At 46.3% G+C, this 25,961-nt stretch overlaps 1 protein-coding gene across 4 annotated transcripts in view; it reads left to right on the forward strand.

Annotated features, from left to right (window-relative positions):
• The window catches only part of SLC15A2 (solute carrier family 15 member 2), a 273,407-nt gene that overhangs the window by 233,616 nt on the left and 13,830 nt on the right, over window positions 1–25,961 (forward strand). For all 4 annotated transcript variants that reach the window (XM_029605210.1, XM_029605211.1, XM_029605212.1 and 1 more), the window contains 3 exons: window positions 4,249–4,295; window positions 5,945–6,055; window positions 18,797–18,893. In XM_029605210.1, coding sequence (XP_029461070.1) covers window positions 4,249–4,295; window positions 5,945–6,055; window positions 18,797–18,893 — 255 coding nt within the window. The remainder of the gene's footprint in view (window positions 1–4,248; window positions 4,296–5,944; window positions 6,056–18,796; window positions 18,894–25,961) is intronic.

Raw genomic sequence — 25,961 nt, forward strand, 5'->3', positions numbered from 1 at the left:
CACTCAAACAACCCTCCTAGAAAAGACCACAAAAGTCTCGATGATTTTGGACGTAAAGCATACCAATCCGGAATCCTTAATGCTAAGATACAGAATCATCAATTTTATGTAGTTCAGTATCTTTTCGAGTGTCTTCAATCTTTAAAGCCTATGTTTCAACAAAATTCTACAGATGGCACATTACCATCAGAATTCCATGACATGGAGGAAGGACTGAGACATCTTGTACGCTCAGTTTATGAAGGATTCAAAATCTCCGCTAAAACAACAGCTAATGTTATAGCGGCCAGAAGGTTGGCATGGTTACGTGCCAATGCTGTACGTGAAGATGTTCACGATAAGTTAACCAATCTTCCTTGTCGTCCTGAAAACTTGTTTGGCGATAAGCTTACAGAAACTGTAGCAAAATTAAAGGAACAAAAAGTAGCTGTACTTTCCTTAACTCAGCATGATTCCTCATCTTCTAAGCTTCAATTCAGTTCATATAAAAGACCCTACCAGAGACACCAATATAGGCCTTATACTACCTACAGGCCTCAACCATATCCACAAAATCACCAACAACCTTATCAACAGTCAGTTCCTCGTCAGCGCCCACGCGCACAATGGCAACCAAAAACAGCTACAGAACCTCAAACCACTAAAAATCAACCAAGTTTTTAGAGGTAATTCTGCCACCACTACCTACCCAAACAGTAGGAGGTCAACCTTCTTTTTTTCTTCCTCAATGGAGCATATCACAACAGATTATTGGGTCCTGAATATAATTCAGCACGGATATTCCCTCGACTTCATGTTACCGCCTCGTCTTCCGCACTTAATTACGGCAAGATCTCAGAGTGGTCATTGGGAGACTGCTTCAAGAAGTCAATCACCTAATTCATCAACACTGTATACAGGAAGTACAACCATCCCACCATCCAATGGGATTTTATTCAAAATACTTCCTCATTCCCAAGAAATCTGGAGGTCTCCGTCCAATTCTAGACCTCCGTCTTCTCAACAAACACATTTGAAAGGAGAAATTCAAAATGACCTCACTCAAATCAAGTCTTCCCTTCCTGCAACATATGGATTGGATGTGCTCCATAGATTTAAAGGATGCGTATGCTCATATTCCAATGCATCCAACATCCTGCTTTCAAATGGGAAAGAAGCATTTTCAGTACAAAGTCCTTCCTTTCGGTCACTCATCGGCCCCCAGGGTATTCACGAAATGCCTAGCAGTAGTGGTGGCACACCTCCGTCGTCAAGGAATTCAAATATTTCCTTACCTCTATGATTGGCTACTTGCAGCCTCAACTCCTTCTCTCCTATGAAACAGTTTAATTCAAACGATCAATTGCTTGAACAATCTGGGACTTCTCATAAATTACAAAAAGTCTCATCTTCAACCTACCCAGACCTTAGTCTTCATAGGAGCATCCATAAACACCATTCAAGACAAAGCTTTTCTGCCACAACCCTGAGCGATAGCACTTATTTCTCTGGCCCACCGTCTCATAAACCTTATGGTTACCTCTGCCCGCCAAATCTTGACTGCCTTGGGTCATATGGCATCATGTACATATGTCGTCCAGAGCACGAGACTTCACATCTGTCGCCTTCAATGGGGTTTGAAGCACCAGTGGTCTCAGTTCAGGAGTCCCTTGTCCACTCAAATAAAATTGACAACCAGTATGAAAAAGGATCTTCATTGGTGGATTCGTCCACCAACATTAACAGAAGGCTCACCACTGAGACCTATACGACATCCATTAATTCTCGCCACAGATGCCTCGCCGACGGGATGGGGAGCCCATCTTGCCAATCTACAAACTCAAGGATTGTGGTCACTCCAGGAACAAACTTATCACATCAATCAAACTTATCACATCAATCAAACTACTATGACGCGTCGTCATGATCCATACCGACAACCAAGTAGCGATGTTTTACATAAACAAGCAAGGAGGGTCCAGTTCATGGAACCTGTGCAAGGAAGCCATAGGCATTCTAGACTGGTCTCACAGCAGGAAAATTTCCCTACAAGCCACATATATTCCGGGAATCAACAATTCCAAAGCGGACAAATTAAGCAGAATTTTTCACCCACATGAATGGGAATTGGATCAATCGGTAGCCGATCGTTTATTTTTAATATGGAATCTTCCCCACATAGACCTCTTTGCAATAGAACGCAACAGAAAGGTCCCCCTTTTCTGCTCAGTTTACCCCAGTCCTCACAGGTTGATACAAGACGCATTTCTACTAGATTGGTCTCAAAATCTACTTTGTGTTCCCTCCAATTCCACTGATCTCTCGCACAATACAGAGATGCATCGAAGACAAAGCAAACTTAATTCTGATCGCACCAGCATGGCCGCGTCAAGCATGGTACTCTTACCTGCTCCATCTTTCAATCTGCGAACCAATTCCTCTGGGGAACGCCCCCACTCTTCTCACCCAGGAACAGGGCTCACTTCTTCATCCACTCCATGCGTCCCTGAATCTCACTGTATGGAGATTGAACGGCTCCCTTTCAAGAACTTGAACATCTCTCCACATCTTGAAGACATTTTGGTAGCATCAAGAAAACTATCTACTGGATTAAACTATCAACGTAAATGGAAACGTTATGCTGCATGGTGTTCTACTATGAATATAGATCCACTCACATGTCCACCCGAGAAACTACTCACTTATCTCCATGTCCTTAATACACAAGGCTTAGCCACTGCTTCATTACGTGTTCATCTAAGCACAATATCAGCTTATTACCATCTTCTTAATTGAGAATCTATAGCATGTCATGCTCTCATTTCCCGCTTTATGAAAGGTGTTCTACATTTTCGACCTCCGATCAAAAAACCTCCAATACCATGGGATGTTAACCCAGTATTCGAACAACTTATGCTGCTACCCTTTAAACCAATGGACACTTGCCATCTTAGGGACCTTTCCTGGAAGGTACTATTCTTAGTTGCTTTCACTTCCGCAAGAAGAATCAACGAACTTCAAGCTCTGGTTCACTGCTCACCTTACCTGGAATTCTACCATGACAAAGTTACACTATGTACACACCCTAATTTTCAGCCTAAAGTAGTTTCTACCTTTCATTTGAACCAAACCACAACACTGCCGATCTTTCATCCTAAACCACATACAGATGACAGAGAGAAACGTCTTCATTCATTGGACTGTAAATGTGCTCTTGCATATTACAAACAATGCACTCATTCTCCTACCAGACCCTCTCAGCTCTTCCTCTCATTTAACCCAAATGCGCCAGGTCTTCCAGTTTCAAAGAGAACATTATCTTCCTGGCTTACAAACTGTATACGTTTCTGTTACCAGAAGCGTTCGGAATCGCTATCTACCACACCCAAAGCACACCAAATTCGTGCCATGGCTGCTTCTGTGGCCCATTTTCATGATGTTCCTTTATCAGATATCTGCAAAGCAGTCACATGGTCTTCACTTCACACCTTCACATCCCACTATTGTTTGGACAAGCAGACGAAGGATGACGCACAAATGGGGCAGACCATTCTCCAAAAGAATACTAATTAGTTTCCATATCTTCATAACTGTCCGCCTCTTATGGTGTATTGAGCGATAACTGTCATACCAATCAAGACTTAATTACTACGCTCAATACTTCAGCTGGGGACTCCCAGACAGCATGGCTAATTCAGCTGCTTATCTATGGGAAAAAAGCAACTTTGCTTACTGTAATCGGTGTTTTCCGTAGATAGCAGATGAATTAGCCATGCTGACCCGCCCGCCTCCCCGGACAGTTCCGTCATTGCATATTGTCTTGCTTTAACACGGACTGAGGAGCCTCGAGCACAGGCATAAGGATGGGCAGGAGGGAGCCCCCTCGTCAAAAGACTTTGGGTGATCTTAGAGAGCTCCGCCACCTAGTGGCACGGAGGACGTACCCAGACAGCATGGCTAATTCATCTGCTATCTACGGAAAACACCATTTACGGTAAGCAAACTTGCTTTTATATTATGTATGTAATTCTTGTTACCTACTAAAATCTGTGGATTAACAGCTACAAATTTGTAAAATAAATATATAGTACAGAACTGTTACCAAATGTTTTATTGTTATGTGCTGATTCCTCATATGTAAAGTATAATTTGTATATGTTGATTCCAAGTTCAGAGAATAAATACATGTGAATATGCAGTTACAGAGAATAGATATTAGTGTCTGATATACATTTGATTTAATTGTGGGAGTTTTTCTTTCTGTTCTAGGTGAAGGACTTAACAGAAAAGCCATCCAAAGGACTGGCAGCTCTAAGGTGCGAATCATCTCTGGTTGCATAAACTGGCCATTGTTTGGAAGCCACTTTCAAATTCTGCCCATATTCTGCATACAGCACATTCCAAAACCATCGCCTTGACACCATGCACCATCCAAAGGCTTCTTTCAGGCCAGATTAAGCCCTGAAGTGTCTGCAATGACAGGGTGACAGAACCTATTTTCACTTCCCTCCAGCAGGTATAACAGATATTCCACGGATTCATTGCCTTTGGTCGGCAAGCAATTGACTACTGTCCAGAGACCTCCAATCAGAATTAAACACATTCTTTACAAATCTCCCGAAACATCTTTCCAACACTTGACCACACATTCACCAAGTGACATTTCAGTAAACCTGAAAACCAGTGTGATTTAAAAGGAAAATAAACACCCCGGCCGTTTCAATAGTAGCTTCTCTGTTTTTCTACTTTAAAACTTGCACATTTGTTGAATTTTTTTCATAGTTGACTCTGGCAATAATCATTCTTTGACCTTGCATTCCATATCTATGGTTCAAAGATGAACTGTTCCTCCTGTGGCCTGCAGGCCTCTGCTAACACCAACCTAAAGAGGTTGATAACATTGAAAGAAATGATTGAACAATCTCCAGAATATGAGGTTGGAATATGGAAAGTGGCTCTCAATGTTTTCTTCAAAGATTTTGAATGTCATTGTTGTTTTGATTAAGTGGCTAAGAATGCTTGCAGATCCCAACGCATGCAATGTTCTGTTTCTGAAACAGATTTCAGTCAAACCGCTGCCTTTTAGACTCATTCTGCCAGTACTTCTAGCCTTCAGTTTTGAAAGGCTGGGCTCTGAATTTTCAGGGTAACTGGCTTAACACTACATAACTAGGATACCCATACAAATTGATTTTCTCCTGGAGCTCTTCATAATACTAATTGCAAGCCAAGAGCCTGATTCGCTAAAGCTTTTCTCCCATTATGTGTTGATGGGAAACAATGCTTAGTAAATGAGGCCCCCAGGTTGCCAAATTTGGATGTAATTACTTACCTTTCCAAACCCCAGTTGAAGGCAAGTTATATTTCAGGTGCAGTAGGTATTTTCCTAACCTTAGAAGGCCTACAATCTAAGGGCCAGATTTACTCATCTTTTTTTTTTCCCCCCCCCCCCCCCCCCGTAGAACAAAAAAAAAAGGAGAAAAGCCTTAGCAAATGAGGCCCTAAGTTTGTACTTGAGGCAATGGAGGGTGAGGTGACCTGCCCAAGGTCACAGGGAGAAGCAGGAGGATTTGAGACCCAGCTTACAGGCTCTCAGCCTGCTGTCCTAACCACTAGGGCTCATTCCACCAAATAAACAGCATACGAAGAGCTAAGGAAATCTGCACTCTGCTGTGTTCCAGGTTCCCGAGTGACCTCGGCAGGTACTCAGCTTTGGTCACTTTTTATCAGTCACTCACTGCGAGTCTGGTTACGAAGAGCGATGGGCAACAATCATTTTCTTTTCAGCTGAAAACTGTGCCATCTGGCTTTGATCTGTTGTCGACTTGCAGTGTAAATAGCCACACGAAGGGGGCCTCATCTTCCTCCCCCATCCCCTCCGGGGAATGCACCCTGTGGGTTAAAAAGATAAAAGCATTACCAATGGCGGCAGGCAGTAATAACACCGTGTGCTCTTTCTGTACAGATTCATTAATCTAGGCAAGGAGACTGCGAACATCACTGTGGGCAGCAGGAACTTTGGGAGCATTGAAGGAACCTTCGGGGTCTCTGATTACGCCACGCTGGAAAGGGGATAGTAAGAACTTTTTATTCTACGAGAGGGATTTTTTTTTTTTTTTTTGACTATAATGAGATCTTTCCAGCTAGTAGTGAGGGTGAAACATCTTTTACCTCCTACAACAGGACAGACTGGCACATAAGTGAGCCGTTCGGTGAAAAGATCAGCGCTGTCTTTGATTGTATCCTGTTAGCAGAGACCTGCCAGAGAGAATTAGGAATGGAGAAAGTCTCTGGGGACTTTGGTTAGTTCTATCTGGCAAAACGCACTGTGACGCTCCCACACTGGGCTATACCTGTTGTACGCATCCACTGCAAATTTTAGCTGGCGACAGCTCTGCATTTGTGAGGTTAAGATTTTTATTGTAAATCAATCCTGTAATAATTGCTCTTGGTGGGGTGTGATGTTGGAAACAGAATCTGTTCTAAAAAATAACTCTTGTTTTTAATATTGTGTTTGTAGCTCAGTAGCGGAAACTTGGCTTATGACGTCGCTTAGGGCTGCCACCCTGACTCCATTTCGATTCGGACCTGGTTTCTCACCATACTGCATGCACGGGCCTGTGGTTTCTGCTTTTCTTAGGAGAAACCAGAACCACACGTCCCTGTACGCAGTGGGATAAAAGCAGGAACGGATCCCCTTGCCCTGATAGAATGGACCCAGTTGGCAATCCTAATGTCAGTGCACAAATGTTATTTCATCTATGGAGCTGCAGCAAGGGGGGGGGGGGGGCGGCTGGTGAGTTATTAAACTGGGTAGGCAAAGTCAATTTTTGCAGGGAGGCTGGGGGGGATGAGTCCTCACCACCACCACCACAGCCTTCTTTTCCTAGCCCATTGCCGACTCGGCTTGTGTGTGCAGAAGTGAGATGGATCCAGACAGGGCAGCTCTGGCCTCCTCTTCTCTCCCTGATGAAGCAGCCACTGGAGAGGGAACTGGGATTTTGGGACTCCAGCTCTTCCTCTGCAGGGAGCCAGAGCAGTAGTCTGCCCTCTAGTGGATGTGCAACAGAGGAGCAGGAATCACGTGCCCCTGTGTAGCTGTGAGGGGGAGGGACTGGGCTGCCAAGTCTGGAAAAGCAACAAACTGGCTGAAAGGGAGCTTTATGCCCGGGACCAGAAGCATCAGGGAGGCAGGAATCACTTAAACATTTAGAAGTAGTGACCCCGCTGGATGCCTAGGAGGTGCTGTCATCTACTTTACAAGGCTTTCAAAGATTCCTAGCAGAGTTTTTTTTGGCTGTAAAAATATAGTTAAATGGGCATTGACCAGCCACCACTGAGCAGCTGTAAAGTCACTGCAGTGATGATCTGCATGCAGATCATCACTGCAGTGATGATCTGCATGCAGAGTCATCTGAAGTCAACCTTCCACCACTGGCACCAGGTTAAAAACGGGGGGCTGGGAGAGGAGACCTTTTTCTCTCTCTCTCTCTCTCTCTTTTGACCAGCAGCTACCTCTTGCTCTCCTTTTGGGCTTATTCAGAATCAGGGCTGGAGATTTTTCTTCTCTGTTTTGTAACCCCCTCTGCCAACTTACTTTAACCCAGTCATCGGTGCTCAGCCAGGGGCCACACATTAGGGCACCTTCCAGAACCCTGCAGTCATGGGCCCTAACTCTGGCCACTGGGTGTCGCCAGTGCACAACGATTATGACACTCTCCACCTTCCCAGGGGTTGTGAGCACTGCCTCCACAGCATCCCCAGCCCTGGCTAGCTGGGGGGGGGGGGGGGAACAGAAGACCTGATGGAATCCAAGTCCTCCATGTATGGCAGTGCCCAGCATTACTATTGAAATATCAGGCCGGCCCAATGATTTGACGTGCGTCTTTATACAGTGTGATTGAAAAGACCCCCCCTGCACCTACGATGCACTAATGAAATTACCATTAATTCAATCATTTGCTAAAAAAAAAGCACTAGTAGGCAACAACTTAACAGAAAGGGGGAGGAGATAAACAGAAACATAGAAATGACAGCAGAAAAGGACCAAATGGTCCATCCAGTCTGCCCAGCAAGCCTACGGTAGTATCTACCGCTCCATTCGAGTCACTGTCCAATTCCCCATTACTACTTGCCGTTGTCTGGGTGCTGCTCCTGTTTTCACTGCTCTCTGAGGTAGCCACTGTTTCCTCTTGTGCTATACCCCTATTCTGCCCATATCTCTGGTGCTCCTCCTGACAGACCAGTCATTCCCAAATCTGCTTCACTGTGTGAGACACTCAGACTCCAGGGCAACATTTCCTTTCAGTGTAGCAAGCTTGCATACATTGTTTTCTCTCAGAGGTATCAGTATCTCATGCATCTGATGCTGCAAGCAGTCCACAAACTGCAACACCTCTGCTTCCATTCTCATGTCCTGATTAAAGCCCTCAAACATTTCCATCAGACAGTTTACCATTGGGATCAAAATGCCCAAACTGGCGCTTCTGGAACTCATGTCCTTTATGGCTCCTTGAAGGGCTTCAGATATCTGCCAGCTGCCTCATGACTGCCCAGTCACGATGCCCCCAGGGGGCAAATCACACCTATCCCAATTTCCTAAGACAAATTATGAATGGGCATCAGGTACGTTGAATTCCAGCAGGTGCAAATATCAAAATGAGGTGCCTGAGAGGCATCCAGATTTCCTCTTGCTTCTCTCGGAGAAGCTGCCCTATCTTTACCTGCAATTACTTGCCTTACCTGCAATTTTCTTGCTCTTCTCTAAAAGCTCTGCCAAGTATTCAATCTGATAGGCCTCGGGCCCTAACCCCACGGTATCCTTCACTACCGGGTGCAGACTGAGACAAAACATTGGATACCCTGTCGGGTATTGCCTTAACAAATATTTGTGCCATTGTTTATGACAAAGAAACCTGCTAAATTCTTAGCTCGCCTTTCTATCTGCCAACCTTCCAGTATTTCTCTGACAGCTGATAGAACATTGGCTGAAGTATGGGACTCATCCATTGACTGGGTATGCGGCAAAACCCACCTGCACCCTGATGCTCCATCCCCCACTGCCTTAGCCAGCAGCCCCTCTGCCTGGATGCAACTATGACACTGGTTGCACAGATTGGGGATGACCTTCCCACTAAAGATGGTCCTGAAGGGGACGTTATAAGATGGGAATGCCAGCTGCACAAAATGCTCAAAATCCACATTCTCCACCAGCTGCAGGGGCTGGCCATCAAAGGCAATCATTTCAGCAATGTTCCTCATTATAAAATGTGATGCTGCCTGTCTCCTACCCTGGGACACTGCTATCGAACACCACTCCATTTCCTCTATGTTAGGTTGTTGCTTCTGACGCTTGTAGAGGGCTGCTGGTCTGCCACCTGACTTCTAGAAGGGGTCGAGGGCATGGGATTCAGGACAGACGCATCCACTAGGTCAAACTAGGCAGTCGCCTAGGGTGCCAACCAGTAGGGGGTGGCAAAGAGCAGCCATGTGGGGCCACAAGTGGAGTCTATCCTGCTCGCAGCCGAGAGAAGCAGACTTGACAGGCTAGAAGTGGTGCCTCTCAGTGTGTGTATGAGATAGACAGAGGCAGCCAGTGTGAAGGAGTGAGAGTGCATGTGTGTGTTAGTGTGTGTGTGTAAGAAAAGGAACCTGTGTAAGGGAATGGGTATCAGAAAGAGAGGGAACCTGAGTGAAGTGTGTGTGTGTGTGCAAGAGACAGAGAGTGTCTTTATTATGGGGTGTATGAGAGAGAGATAGAGGGAAGGTGTTTGTGTGAGAGAGAGAAAGGAGCCTTTATGAGGGAATGTGTATATGAGTGTGAGAGAGAGAGAGATAGAGAGAGGGAGCTTGTATGAGGGTGTGTGTGTATGGATGAGAGGGATTGTGTGTACAAGAGCACGATGGTGTTAGTGTATGTAAGAGTATGACTGTGAATGAGACGAGGAATCTAAGTGTGTGTGTGAGAGAAGGGGCCTGTCTGAGTGAATAAGGGCATGAGTATGTGAGACAGTGTGAGATGAGAAAGCAAGTGTGTGTGTGTATGTGTGTATGTCTAGTAGAGTGTGCATGTGTGGGAGAGTGTGTGTTTGTGTGTGAGAAAGAACAAACGTATATAATTATGTGTGTGTATATGAGAGAAAGAAAATGTGCACAACAACCCCCTCTCTCTACCCCATCAGCTAATCCATGACAATCTCAGGGCATCTGAAAATCAAAAGTTCCCAAGTAATTTTGTTAGTTTTAATCACTGGTTGTTAATATTTGATGTGTGCGCTGTTTTTCAATTTTTGTTTTGAGGCTGGAACAGTTTTCTTTGGAGTTTTTAATTATTGGATATTGCTCTATTTGTCTGCTATTTTGAAATATTCTTTTATTAGTATGGTTTTACTATTATTGATTACTATTATTGATGTTTTATATTTCTTCATTTTATTGTTGCATAATTTTTACTTAGTGTTTGGGCTGGGGAGGTCAGGGCCAGGGCTTGGACCTGGGGGGGTTGGGGGCACAAGGCAGAAGGTTTGCCTAGGGCACTTAATACCCTTGCACTGGCCCTGATGGGATCTATCTGGGGGACACTGTTCCTCTTTTCCACCACTTTTCCCTGGCTTTCCATCCCTGAGAGGATAAAGTACAAGGTTGCAATGACAATTTTTAAATTGCTGAATGATGAGTCCATTGTTTGGGCTAATGACATGCTTCGCTTTTAACAACTCACAAGGTCCCTGCGCTCGTCACAACGTAGTCTTTTTGATGTACCATCCCCAAGGCTTGCCAGACTCCATCTCACACGTGAATGTGCTTTCTCTATAGTAGGCCCTACTCTCTGGAATTCTTTGCCCTTCGAAATCAGGCAATCAGACTCCATCAAGAATTTCAGAAAGTTAATTAAAACCTATCTTTTAAATTATGCTTATTTTGAATCCTGGTTTTATTTCTTATTGTTTATATTGTTTTTTCCCTGTACGTACCTGTATCAGTCCAGACAGTGGGTTTTATATCCCCCGACCAGCAGATGGAGTCAGAACAGAGTTTGAGAGCGTCAGCATATAGAGTAGTGCACCCTCTGCTGGAGCTCAGTATTCTTCTGACTCCAGCAGATGCGAGTGGGGGGATCCACTAGCTCCCCCAGATTGACAGGGTTTCTTCATTTTTAGTTATTTCTTTCTTTTTCTCCACAGTATTTCCCTGTCTTATGTTTCTCTTCATTTTGGATCCTTAAAGTTAAAAAAAAAAAAAAAAAAAAAAAGTTTTCAATTTTTGAGGAGGCGTGTGTCTGTGGCTTTGCCTTCTCTATTCTGTACTCCTTTCCTCTTCCGTTGGGGTAAGTGGAAGTTTTTTTGAGTTTCTTTCTCCACAGGTTTGCGTCTTTTTGGTGGTGCCCCGTGGATGCCGGTGGTTCCGGCCGCTCCACGCGTCGTTGGGGGTCCCGCGGTTCGCAAGCTCCGCCCGTGGGTGTGTGCTCAACTAAAACGGAGGTTTTCCCCCGCAGTTACTGGACCCCTTCGGCGGGTTGTTAGGGCCATTTCCAGGCCCCCCCGCGGCACTAGCTCGTCTTTGGCCCCCCCCGAGGCTTTTCTTTTTCCCGGTGCTGACATGCCGCGGTCCTCGAGGTGTGAGGCCTGCGGCGAGCCGGGAAATCAATTTCTGAGGGAGGGGCTTTGTGAGCGGTGCTTCCCCGACGGGGAAGGCCCCCTGCAGTCCTCCGGTGCGATTTCGGACCTGCCTCCTCCTCAGCCCGGGTGGCGCGGGCCGGCCACGACGCCGTCTTTGGTGGGAAGGGCGGCCATTTTAGGGGGTCAGCGTGAGACGGACTCGCTCCCAGATGCAGACAGGATTGGTTGCACTGGCTCTCAACAGGCTTTGCCCCCGGCGGGAGGTTTGTCCGACCGGGGCTCCCAGGACGGTCCCCCCCCCAGGGATTCCAATCAGCTCTCCGTTTTTCTCACCTGACTTTATTCTGGCAATGCACATGGCTTATTTGCAGGGTATGGGAGCGCAGGCGCCTAATCCCCTGGGGGCCCCTCCCCCCAAGGTTCCTAAACTTGCTGTTGGTCTCACCGCCTCGTCCGTTACGCCTGGATCCCTGCCAGGTCCCTCTCCCGTGCCACCCCGGCATACCACGGGGGCGGCTTCGCCGGTGAGAGACATCTCCCCGGAACCCCCGGAGGCGCATCCGGATGGACATACGGAGGGGGACGACCCTCGAGCCCTACGGATTTTTCAAAAAGAAGAGCTGGATGAACTCATCCACCACATTATTCAGGAGCTGGACCTCGGCCCACCTCCAGATCCGCCGATCCCTGTGGCTCCTGCCGTCGCCACCTCGTCTCGCAAAGGAGATCCAGTACTTGCCGCCCTCCGTCCTAGAGCAAGGGCTTTCCCTATTCATGAGTCCTTCCTACAGCTTCTCACCAGGGAGTGGGACACTCCCGAGGCATCCTTGAAAGTCACACGTGCCATGGAAAAGCTATACCCGCTCCCTGAGGATTTTTTGGATCTTATCAAGGTTCCCAAGGTGGACTCAGCGGTGTCGGCAGTGACCAAGAGGACAACCATCCTGGTCACGGGGGGGAACGGCCCTGCGGGATACGCAGGACCGTAAACTAGAGACCTTCCTCAAGAGGGTCTTCGAAGTCTCCGCCCTGGGTATGCAGGCCGTGATGTGCAGTTCGCTCGCGCAAAGGGCCAGCTTACTCTGGGTACAGCAGCTTCTCACCTCTCAGGAATTGCCCCCCGAAGAGGCCGCCCAGGCGGACCGGCTGGAATCTGCCATAGCATATAGGGCGGACGCCCTATATGATCTCTTTCGCGTAATGGCTCGGTCCATGGTTTCGGTTGTAGCAGCCCGACGGCTCTTGTGGCTTCGCAACTGGGCAGCGGATGCTTCCTCCAAGTCGAGCCTTGGCTCCCTCCCCTTTCGGGGGAAGTTCTTATTTGGAGAGGACCTGGATCAGATCATCAAGTCACTGGGGGAAAATTCGGTGCATCGGCTGCCGGAGGATAGACAGCGTTCCTTCAGATCATTTTCTTCCGGTAGAACCAGGGCCAGGGCACAGCGACGTTATAGGTCTTACCGACAGTCCGCTTCCCGGACACAGCAGACAAGACCCCAGTCTTGGTCTCGTTTCTTTCGTGGGCGGAGGCCCGCGAGAGAGGGTCCAGGGCAGGGAATTCCGCCCACAAAGTCATCCCAATGATGCCAAAGGAGCCCACTTCTCACCTCCCCGGATCGGAGGCCGCCTCATGGACTTCTACGAGGAGTGGGCAGTTATCTCCACGGACCAGTGGGTGCTGGACACCATAAGAGACGGTTACGCCTTGGAATTTATCCGCCCCCCGAGGGACCGGTTCATCTTCTCCCCCTGCAGTTCGGATCTCAAGAGGATAGCGATTCAACAAACACTAGACCGACTGCAGGAAATAGGGGCCATCGTTCCCGTCCCCTTCGACGAGGTGGGCTTGGGCCACTATTCCATTTACTTCATCGTTCCCAAAAAGGACGGTTCCTTTCGCCCCATCCTGGACTTGAAGGAGGTAAACAAGGCCCTCAGGATCACCCGGTTCCGCATGGAGACTCTCAGATCAGTGATTGCCGCAGTGCACAAGGGAGAATTCCTCGCTTCACTGGACCTCTCGGAAGCGTACTTGCACATTCCCATCCTGCCGGCTCACCGGCGGTGTATTCGCTTCAAGATTCTCGGTCAACACTTTCAGTTCAAGGCGCTTCCCTTCGGTTTGGCGACCGCACCTCGGACCTTCACAAAGATCATGGTAGTGGTGGCGGTGGCCCTCCGCAAGGAGGGTATCCTAGTACATCCGTACCTAGACGACTGGCTGATTCGAGCGAAGTCCTTCTCACATGGTCAGACCTCAGTGGCCAGAGTAGTACAATTCCTACGCTCTCTGGGCTGGGTAGTGAACCTTCCAAAGAGTTCCCTTGTGCCCTCGCAACACCTGGATTTCTTAGGGGCGAGCTTCGATACCCGGCGGGGGATGGTGTTCCTGCGCCAGGACAAGGCGCAAGCCCTGAGAGAGCACGTGTCTCGGTTTTCGGCTCTGGAAGAACCAACCGCCTGGAATTATCTGCAGCTCCTGGGAGTAATGGCCTCCACCATCGACATGGTACCCTGGGCATTTGCACACCTGCGTCCACTGCAGGCGTCCCTACTATCCCGCTGGAAACCAGTCTCCCAGGAGTATCAGGTGATCCTGCCGCTTCCACCATTAGCCAGGAAAAGCCTGGATTAGTGGCTTGTCTCGCTCGAGGTTCCCAATTGGGTGGTGGTGACCTCCGATGCCAGCCTCGCGGGATGGGGCGCCATCTGCGAAAGAAGCGCCACTCAAGGGACTTGGACGCCAGAGGAGGCAAAGTGGCCGATCAATCGCCTAGAAACGAGAGCCGTGCGTTTCGCTCTCCAGCGTTTTCTTCCCCTGGTGCGACACAGGGAGGTGAGGATCCTCTCGGACAACGCCACCACAGTGGCCTACATCAGTCGGCAAGGGGGGACAAGAAGCAAGCATGTCTCCCTCGAGTCTACTCCCCTGATGGAGTGGGCGGAGAGCAATCTCGTCCGGATAGCGGCCTCTCACATCGCCGGGGTGGACAACGTTCAGGCAGACTTCCTGAGTCATCAACAGCTAGACCCCGGTGAGTGGTCTCTCTCCGACGAGGCAATGCATCTCATCATCCGTCGTTGGGGGACTCCACGCCTCGATCTAATGGCGACCTTTCTCAACGCAAAGGCTCCACGCTTCTTCAGCCGCAGAAGAGAGCGCGGCGCGGAGGGGGTGGATGCCCTCGCCCTTCCATGGCCGTCGGATCAACTGCTCTATGTGTTTCCTCCTTGGCCTCTGGTCTGCAAGGTTCTCCGCAGGTTAGAACATCATCGAGGGACTGTAATTCTCGTCGCCCCGGAATGGCCCCGTCGGCCATGGTTCACAGATCTACTTCAGATGACGGTGGACGGCCCACTTCGCCTGTCCCATCTTCCTCATCTTCTGCGCCAGGGTCCGGTATTTTTCGAGCAGGCAGAACTCTTCTGTCTTGCGGCCTGGCTTTTGAACGGCGCCGTCTCCGCCACAGAGGCTACCCAGAGACAGTGATCTCAACGATGCTTCGTTCCCGCAAGCCTTCGACCTCCATCGCTTACGTTCGAGTTTGGAAGGTCTTCGAAGCATGGTGTTCCGACCGCGGAGTCCAAAGCATGGAGGCAACTGTCCCGCTGATCCTTCATTTCCTACAGGATGGTCTGGATAAGGGTCTCGCCTATAATTCGCTCCGGGTTCAGGTGGCGGCCTTGAATGTCTTGGTACAGAAGGACTGCTCTCTACCCCTTCAGCCGGATATCGCACATTTTCTGAAGGGTGCCAAACACCTGTGGCCACCGGTCAGGGATCCTTTCCCTTCTTGGAGCCTCAACTTGGTGCTGCGCATGCTGTCGGGCCCTCCTTTTGAACCCCTGAGGGGGTCCTCCCTCAAGGACCTGACTCTCAAGACGGTTTTCCTGGTAGCCATCTCTTCTGCTCGCCGGATTTCAGAACTTCAAGCCTTGTCCTGCCGAGACCCTTATCTGCATTTCTCCGACTCCGGGGTTTCCCTTCGTACGGTGCCATCCTTCCTACCAAAGGTGGTCTCGGCCTTCCACGTCAATCAAACGGTGGAGCTTCCAGCGTTTGCTCCAGAGGAACCCCGGTCTCTCTGGCTCCTGGACGTCAAGCGTGTACTGCTCCGCTACCTGGAGGTTACTAATGACTTCCGGGTATCTGATCATTTGTTTGTCCTCTGGTCAGGACAGAGGAGAGGTTCTCAGGCATCCAAGACGACTATTGCTTGCTGGATAAAGGACGCCATCTCTTCCGCTTACATTGTGGCGGGGCGGGTGCCGCCTCGCAGCGTCTCGGCTCATTCCACGCGATCCCAAGCGGCGTCCTGGGCGGAATCTCGCTCTGTTTCCTCCCAGGAAATCTGCCGTGCGGCGACATGGAAGTCGTTGCACACTTTTCCCAACATTTCAGACTACACCTGGCGCCTGAGGGCACGGGTTCTTTTGGCGATCAGGTTCTCCGAGCAGGTCTCTCAGGACCCCACCCAGTTTAGGGAAGCTTGGGTACATCCCACTGTCTGGACTGATCCAGGTACGTACAGGGAAAAGAAAATTATTCCTTACCTGCTAATTTTCGTTCCTGTAGTACCATGGATCAGTCGAGACGCCCGCCACTAGGGGTTTCATTAGGTCCTGCTCGGATTCTTCCAGGTATCTTTCATTCTGTTTGTCTCTGATTATTGTTACTGTTCACAGCTCCTCACAAGTTGACTGTTGCTGGTCCCGTTGACCGTTTGTTTACTTATATCTTTCTCTGTTCCTCTTTGGGAACGGTTCTGGATCCAAAATGTTGTGTTTTTTGCTTTTGGGCTTTGCTATGCGTAATACTGAGCTCCAGCAGAGGGTGCACTACTCTATATGCTGACGCTCTCAAACTCTGTTCTGACTCCATCTGCTGGTCGGGGGATATAACCCACTGTCTGGACTGATCCATGGTACTACAGGAACGAAAATTAGCAGGTAAGGAATAATTTTCTTTTGGAAGTCATGTTTTTAGTATTGTTTTATTTAGTTTTATGCTGACCTTGTAATATTGAATCTTTTTTTTTTGTTTTTATTCATTTAAGTTTTATTCTGTTTTTACATTTTATTATGTACATCGCCTAGTCCTCTTTTGTTTAGCGAGTCATAAATTAATAAAATCTAAATCTAAACTACTAGGACTTCCACCCTCCCCAGATGCAAGTCCTAGTTGGTGCTGCTTCTGCAGGAGATAGAGCATGCCAGTGCTCTATCTCCTGCAGAAGGGAACGAAGGCAGGCTGCTCGGCTCGGCGCGCACAGGTTGCACAATTGTGCACCCCCCTGCGTGCGCCGACCTTGGATTTTATAACATGCGCGTGGCAGCGCACGCATGTTATAAAATGGGGCGTAGATTTGTTCGCGTCGGGTTGCGTGAATAAATCTATGCCTGCGCATAACTTTAAAAATCTATCCCTGTGTGCACTAGTTCTCACACTGTTGAGCTTAGTGACAGGCTCCACAGCACAGCCTGGTATGCTTCAGATTCTGCACTGTAGTTAGTGGTCACCTAGTGCCCACCACCCATACTGCCCAGGCAGACAGAGACATAATCAGTAGCAGATTTGCATGCAGCTCTCCTCACTCTATCTCCACCCTCCATAAAGGGAGAGAAAAAACTGCAAGATACTGACAGAGCTTCAGCAGCAGTGCCTAGCTGATTTTCTCTATTGGCACAATGACAGTCTAAAATGGGCAGCAGCCAAAATGTTGTTTGGGAAAAGTTTTCAAATAGCATCTTTCACAGACAATGCTTTCAGAAGGAATGCACAGCAAATCTCAGACCTGCTGTCTTCAAGATTAATGTGCAGTGATAGGTTGGATTGGAAAATTGCTTCACTGTGATTGTCTCTTTGTTTCCTTGACAACATGTCAGTTGGCTGCTGGATACTTTGTATCAATTCCTAACTGTACACCTGTATATTGACTTTAATGGCTCATAGAAATCATTAATTTCAAAACAAATGAAATGAATAGGATTTGTTTAATTCAGGGATCCCTCTCCATTTGTTTCAGGGACTCCAAATTAATTGAACCCAGTTCATTGTGAGATGCCTATTTGTTTAAACGCATGTACCTCCTTAATCTGTTTATTAAAAGACGCTTACTCTTTAAAGGTTAAATATTACTATGAACACTGGGGCAGCTTGTCATCCAAGTTACCTTGGCTAAAACAGTGCTTCAAACCAATAGAACTGAAACAGATGAATTCCAAGATGTAACTAAGAGAGACTAATAAAAGAGAAAAGGTAGAGAATCCCCCTCCCCCCCCCCCCAAGAAAATACAATAGGGTAACTTTTCAAAGTTGAGTTGGCATGTAAAATCGGGAGCTATGCAGCTGGCAGGGCTGGATTTAGGAAATAGGCAATATCGGCACGTGGCTTGGGCACCAAATTCTGAAGGTGCCTGAAAACTGGGACTCCTGCCACTGCTTTCTGACTTCCAGGGCAAAACCCCCCCACCTTGTGTCTTCTGCCTATGGGCACAGTCATTTTAAATCTGGCCCTGGCGGGTGGAATGGCCAAACCCACCTAAATGGATTTTCAGCTGACTAAAAGTACGCACTTCCACCATGTCCACACTTTTTGCTGTAGTAAACAGATGTTCCCTAGGGAGAGGTGAGGGAGGGGGACTAATACCTTGGTAGGGAGAGAAAACTATGCCCATTCATTTAATTTTAAAAAGTGCATGCTGCATGCTTTTATGCTCCCATCAGAGATGACTTACAGTGCATGCGTGGGGGCTTTGTGTCTGAGGATCAGGTTGCTTTGTATGGGCTGAGAAGTACTTAATATGTCAGTCAGCTGGTGTGTGTGGCTCTGTGTGTCGTCAGTCACTGAGACATGGATGACTGCAACGCTGATACACTGCATGCCCTGGGCATTGCCTTGCCAAATTCCATGGCTGTGTCGTAAAGCCCTGATTGTGGAGCTGTCTAGCTGTGACTGACGGCGACACATACCTCTCTTACAGCAGAATCGAGACCTGGTTTTGTTTTCTGTTTCCTCATCATCATCTACCTTTTCTCTTTATATTAGTCTCTCTTAGTTACATCTTGGAATTCATCTGTTTCAGTTCTATTGGTTTGAAGCACTGTTTTAGCCAAGGTAACTTGGATATTTTTGGATGTTTGTGGTCACTGCTCTGAAGTTGTGCTACTAACGTGCAATTCTTTATTTTCTATCAAGCTATAGAAAGGGAAAGTGCCAAATTGGAAGCAATGAATTCTCTCTTGATATTGATCTGCTTGACTTTGGAGGCTCTTATACTGTCATAATAGAGAAGGTACGTTACGTTTGATATTAATATTCTTCTAGTTTATTTCCATTTGTAATGAACTTTTTTTTTTATCACTTTAATGCTGTTTAGCTTCAAAGTCATGTTGGCTTGTATCAGAATTTCAGCTGGGTTCTCTTCCTTCTCTCCCTCCCACCATAGCCCCTTCTGCTTTATCAAAGAAACCCATGTGAGAGGTGAGGCCAGCAAAGGGTCTGTGATCATGTGCTGACTCGCAGGCCCCATACTGAATTTTCCTCCGATTGTCCCTGCTACTTGAAGATCTCTGGCAGGAACCAGGCCTGCTCCAACAGCAGAATTGCATGGCCCCTTGTGGTGTTATTGTCTCCATCCTCCTGATGCTGGCCCTTGGTAGGAGGCATGGGTGGTACCTTTCAGTCCTACTGATGCTGCTGGGGGAAGGGTGCAATAGCTGTGGAGAGATGGTACCAGGCCAAGAAAAGAGGAGAAAATACTAAAAAGTGAAGACCGGGCACTGCTTCTTGGCACACGCCTAGTCCACTTCATGGAACTTCTTAGATGGAAGGAAGTAGGGAGAAGGGGGAGACAGAAAAGAATCTGAAGAGGAGGAGGGAGAGGAACCTGATAAGATGAAGAAGGAGAGATGGAGAGAAGAACCTATAGAGACAGAAAGGAATCCAAGGACAGAGGGATATGAATATGACCCTGGTGGGGGAGGAAGATATGGTCAGAAACCTACGGGCATATCAGGAGGAGATGAACTGGAATCTTAGGGGAGAAGAGGGTATCAGAGCAAAGTGCCTGGGTGCCTTCTAACTCATTTCAGTTGCTGCTTTTTCCTCAGCTGATTAGTAAGAGTTGTCCTAACACGTAGTGCTAGAATAATGATGTCTGCAGTGAGCTCACATGTTATCAAGACGGATGCCAGACATTGTGTAAGTTCTTTACCAATGCCACCATTACTTATCATGACAATAACACCCACTGATTTTGAATTGTGGTTCACATTAGCTCATGGACATGGTAGCAGCATGGCCTATAATTACTGCTTATCTTTTCCACCCTTTAAAATCTGCTTAGCCACCTCGACTGTCATCGGAATGACGAAGTGCAGCCTGTGAAACTTTCTGAGCTTCTCTGATCACGGGCAGGAAGGCTGAATCTGAGTCGGTGCTGCACGCTTCCTGGCAATCAGTCGTTCAGACAGTGCCGTGAGCTCCGTTTTCCAAAAAAAAAACCCCACATGCTCAAGCAGCCGGCTCGAGATTCACACACCTCTCGAATGTTTGCATGCTTTTTCATGTTAGCCCTTTGCACAGTTTTGTCAGCAGGTGCGTGCGTGCGCCCGTTACACACAGCTGTGGTAAGCGCGCCACTAGGTGTGCTCGAGGATTCTTTTTTGCTTGTTCAAAACGACAGCCCGCCAACACGTTATTTATCCTAAAACAGGGAAGCAAATAAACTGATCAGAAGCACTTGGTAAGATGCGCTATGGATAATTTACTATCACCTGAGCACAGCGGCATATACACACGGATGAGGCCGTGCACATATTTGCTATAGTATTTTATAATATGCACATATGATATGTGTACGTTTCAAAAAATGTGTAATTCTACCACGCAACATACGTGCGTACATAGGCTTACACGTGAATACATGCAATGCACTGAAACCACATAGATCAACGCCTTGAAAGCGTGTACTTTTCCTAATTATTTTAAATATATACTTAAGTATACTTTACGTGAGAAAGTAAACTAGGACTTACATGCACAAGTCAGCGAATTTTAAAATATGCACTCGTCGAGGAATTTCACCAATTTACCAATTAGTCCAGCAGTTCCCAAAGTTCTAAAGCCTGAGCCCCCCCCTGTCCACCCAGACCTTCCGACCTGTCAGTACTGCACAATAAACACGTTTAATATCACTTACACCTCGGAAGTTGGGAAATGTCCACATATGTGTCTTTTAAAATAGCAACTTATGGGCCTAACTGTGAGCCATGCCCCAGACCTCTCCTTTTTTACATGCGTATACATTTATGCGAAAGTAAAGATACGTGAGTATTTTCAATTTATTTTTTTTTTTTTTTTTATTATTTATTTATGCAATTTTACAATTATTCAAGAAAATCTTGTACAGAATCAGGGAAATCAATAATCTTAGTCGGTACTTATAACATCAGTATCGTCTAATTTTAACCAAGAAAATAAAAAAGACAAAGGTAAAGAGACATTATCTCTACTTATTGTTCCACTGAAGAGATCCTCTAATAGGAGGGCGGATCTTTACCAAACCTATCTAACACAACAGGATCATACCAAAATAAGGATAATTCCGGATTAATACAGCACCCCACACTATTGTGAGACATTATGGAGGGTCCTTCAGGGTACATCATCTATGGCCGCTGGGGTCTTACCAACCAAGAACTGTGTTAGTTGGGGCGGATCGAAAAAAACATAAGTATTTTGCAAGTATTTAACCACACATTTGCATGGAAATTTGAGGAAATATCTAGCCCCAATTAACAAGACCTGAGGTCGCAAAAGGAGAAAGGCCTTCCTTTTCTTCTGTGTCTCGCGAGACAAATCAGGAAAGGATCGGACCATTAAACCAAGAAATCTCTCATTTCTATGTTTTATACTCAGTCTCAAAAGTCTGTCTCTATCTGTATCAGAGGCAAAAATCACAATCAGGGTTGCAGGTACCGCCATTTCAGTATCCGATGTTTCCAGCAATGCTGTTATATTCAGTGGCTGGTCAGTCACTGGTGTTTCCATCTCTAATCCATTTCCTTGATTTTCTGCTGATGTTCTAGGCTTTGGTAAGTAAAAAGATTTCAAAATCGTTGGGCTCTGATCGGATGGAATTTTTAGTATTTCAAGCATGTATCTGTTGAAAACTTCCCTTGAAGACCTCACTGGTAGCTGTGGGAAATTTATATATCTGGCATTCCTACTTTTAGCACAGTTCTCTAGACTCTCAATCTTTTGTCCCATCATTTTGTTATCTTTTATAATCATTGCTTGCACTTGTTGAATCGTTTTTATCTCAGTCCTGATAGTCACTGATTGTTGATCTGTCTCCATATTAGATTTTTCATACACCTCCAACTTTTGCTCAAATTTCCTCAATTGCTCCATTGCTGGAGTTAGTTGTTGTAATATATTTGTCCTCATATCATTAATGGCTTCCCATAAAGTCTCAAAAGAAAAAACCTGAGGTCTTACCATTGCTGGTATTGCCTTCGTGGCAAAAACTGCAGCAGCCATAGCGTTTCCCTCAGTTAGGAATCCTCCTACTTCACCGCCATGCCCCTGATCGTTTGCTGGGCTTGAAGCAGCCGTCGGCAGCACTCCTGCTCCTGCTGAGAGGAAATCATGAGCACTCCGGTTCTGAGTATCCTCCCCATTCTGTGCTGCTTCTCTACCGGCTGCTGGGTCTAGTGGTGGAGTCCTCACTGCGGGACTCAAAGGTGACATAGAACCAGGCAGAGAGGGGAGCTCTACTTCCCCTCCCCCACTCTGCAACGGTTGGTCTCCCGCTTCTCGAGTGCTGCGTGTGACATGGGCATCCATCGGGCCGGAGGGAGTGCTCACCAAGGGATCAGCAGGGTAAGATGTCCTTGGTTTGCGCTTCCTTCCCATGTTAGGTAAATATTTCGCAAGAAAAAAGACGAATCTTTAGCAGTTAACTCGAGGACGCTCTAGTCACAGCGTCTCATCCGGTGGCCATCTTGGATCCGCCCCCCAGGTTTTCAATTTTTTTTATGAAATACAGAATAATATGACCAGAGGCTACTTACGTGCATATAAGCAATATTTTACATGTGTAAAGTTAGGCAGCTGGAGGGGAGAGGGCAATTTCCCACGTCTTAGCAGCTAGAAGTTTGCTGCCTAGTGAAAATGTACCTGCTGAAAATAAGGGCATTCCCAGAGCAGGGGGAACGATGTAGCATAAGCAGTTCAAGTGCCTGTACCAATTAGCCTAGGAAGTCAGCCTCAGTCTGCAGAAAAGCTATCTGATTGGGTCACGCTGTGAGCAGGTCATGTTGATGACATCATAGCTAGTACAGACCAATAGGAGCTCGTCAGTCTGAGGGAATTTGCAACACCAGCTTGCGCCTAGCTATTCCCAGGGACTAAGGAAAGTCATGGTAACAGCCTAAGACATTTCTGAAACAACAGCTTTAAAGTAAAGTGTGATCGCCATGCACACCACCCAAATATTGTGTAGTACACGGTGGGCACAGAGCTTCCATTTCATCAGATCCTAAAGAACAGAGGGGGTTATTTTTTGTTTGTTTGCAGGGTTGTAGGGTCTACATACAAATTTTTAAAAAGAAAACTCCCAGCCGAGCTGCAGGGCTATTTTTTTTTATTGCATTTTTAACAAAATTAAGGAAAAATCATACAATGTGGATTTATACAAGAAAGAAAAATCATACAACCAATTAAACAAGGAAGATTCCCACATAATTCCTATTTTGACTACAGGAAAATACTTCTAAATTTTGGTCTATTCCACATTGAATATTTTTTAAGAAATCAGGGGAGACCAATAGAATATCAAGCAGTATAACTAAAGAAATAAACACAATAAGCAATGTGTTTATCTGACAGTATCTTATCCAACTTGCTTAATGTGATATTTAGGATGGTGAATGCGTATCTAGATATAAACGTAACTGTTCTGGGGCATTAAAAACATATCTATAATCATTATGAAAAAGCAAACATTTACATGGATATCGCAGTATGAATTTCGCCCCCCTTGCAGTTACCTCCTCCCTCATTGCTATGAATTTTTTCCTTTTTATCTGGGTAATTCTAGCTATATCAGGAAATACTTGAACCAGATAACCATAATATTTCACTTTTTGATATCTGAAATAGGATCTTAAAACGGTATCTCTCTCTGATTGAAACACAAACTGGACAAGCAAAGTGGATCTTAAACTAATATCTAGTTCCTGAGATTTCTCTAGAAAGTCTGTTAAATTCAAGTTTGTATCCAGCTGACCTTCTTGTTCTAAAACAGGTTGTTCTGAAGTAATCTGCTGAGGTAAATAATATATTTTTGAGATGGCTGGTATAGCTTTCTCTGGATTCTTCAAGACATTCAACAAGTAATTTCTAAACAAATCAATAGCAGATGACATTTTTATTTTTGGAAAGTTCAAAATTCTAAGGTTTGCCTTCTTCATTTGATTTTCCATTATCTCCAGTTTATTTTCATGTATTCTTTCTGATTTTAATAAATTTATTTGAACCTTCTCAAAGCCATTTATTTTTCCTTCCATAATACTTAAATGCTTCTCCATATTGTCCATTTTTTCTTCAACTTTCTATGCCTTCATTAAAGCCTCTTGTACAGTCTTAGTCAAAGTATTAATAGATGATTGCACAGAAATCAGAATATGTCTTATTTCCTGAAGCGATGGTGCGCCGATGGGAGTGGAACATACAAGTGAGAAATCAGCATTCTCCGTTCCTACATCATCAAGGCCTTCTCCTCGCTGATCCGGGCGTTGTCGTGCCACCTTGCCCTGACTCCTGGAACCTGATTCCTCCAGACTCTCCGAGGCAGCGGTTAATCCTTCCGCTCCTCTCTGGAAGTCAGGGAGTTCTGGTATGTGTCCATTTTTGCCCTTCGAAAAGAAGGGCTTCCAACTTCTACCACCAATGGAGGATCCGGAATCGTTGGAGCGCCCGGGCTCAAAGATATCTCTAAGGCTAAGGGGCTCGGTATCTGCTCTTTATCGTCCCCAGCAGCTGCACCTCCAGATGAAATTGTCGGCATTTTGGCGAAAGCAGCCTCTATCCCCGGCTGCTGCGGATCTATCCCTGATGTCAGCAGGGGTTCTCTCACATGTGCCTTTCGTTTCGTGTGAGGCATTAATCAGGTAAATTTTCCAAAAGAAAGTGGTTGTTGACACGCCGGGAGCTGCTGTTTTCACCTCCTCACAGCATGGCGGCCATCTTGGTCTCCCCAGAAAAAAGCAGCAGGGCTATTTTTTAACCCTCATACACCTCAGTTGCAAAGTGCACAGAGGTTTTCAAAATAAAATCTCTGTCCATGCTTCTCCAAGCCTGTCCCCAGCAACCGTCACTTTCCTTCAGTTGGGGTGGGGGCAGATTTACCCACTGAAATCCCTATAAAAATAGTCCTGTAAAATGACTGTGCTTTCTGATTTCAATATTCTATAGTTTAACTTTTCATTTCTTGATTTACCGCAAATCCAAAAAAAGATCAGTGCAGTTTACATATAAAAACAAGAATATACAGTTTACCAACACATAATTTAAGCTTAAAAAATACCCACATACAAAACTCCAAATCTAAACAAAACACATTTACAAAATTTAAAAAAAATTCCCTACAATAATAAAAACTTCCACATCAATTTATGAAGTCATAAACACATAAAAACACAATACAAATTGGAACAACTCAGAATCTGCCAATAATCATAAGATAAGCATGTTTCATCCAGTTTGATAAAACATAAGTATCAAATGCTTGTGGAAAAAGCAGAGCTTTACTTTTTGGTTTTGGCTTTTCTGACCCGGCAGTTCCCTCCTGCTTCTTTGTAGTTCCAGGGCTGGAATCTGGCACAGAGAATCTGTCACTGGGGCTCCTTCTGGAGCTTTGCAGTCATGTCCCTGAGTTTGGCCGGTAGTTGTCTCCTTAAATCAGTAACCATGACTCTTGCATGCCCCATCCTGGGTGCTCTGAAAGCTGCCTCTGCAGCATCGCCAGCCCCAGCCCACCCAGGAAGAACAAAACTTAACTCAAGAGATTGAACCAGGGACTTTCTGCATGGTAGTGCAGAGCACTGATGCCAAGCTACCAGGCCAGCCCGTTTTATATACATTCAAGTACAATTTTTATCCAACTCTGATCTCCTAATCTAGTTGCCCAAATTTTGGCTTCCTAGATATAAGTACATTTTCAGCTGAACCTCGGCACCTAGACAGGGGCATTGCTAGGTATGTCAAAGATCTGGGGCACAGGCCCATAGGTCCTTTCCTTCTCCCCCGCCCCCACCAACAGGGTTGTTGTTTCCACAGGCCTGGACCGGACACT

Source organism: Rhinatrema bivittatum, chromosome 6 (assembly GCF_901001135.1).
Source record: "Rhinatrema bivittatum chromosome 6, aRhiBiv1.1, whole genome shotgun sequence".
In the NCBI taxonomy this organism is placed as follows: domain Eukaryota; kingdom Metazoa; phylum Chordata; class Amphibia; order Gymnophiona; family Rhinatrematidae; genus Rhinatrema; species Rhinatrema bivittatum.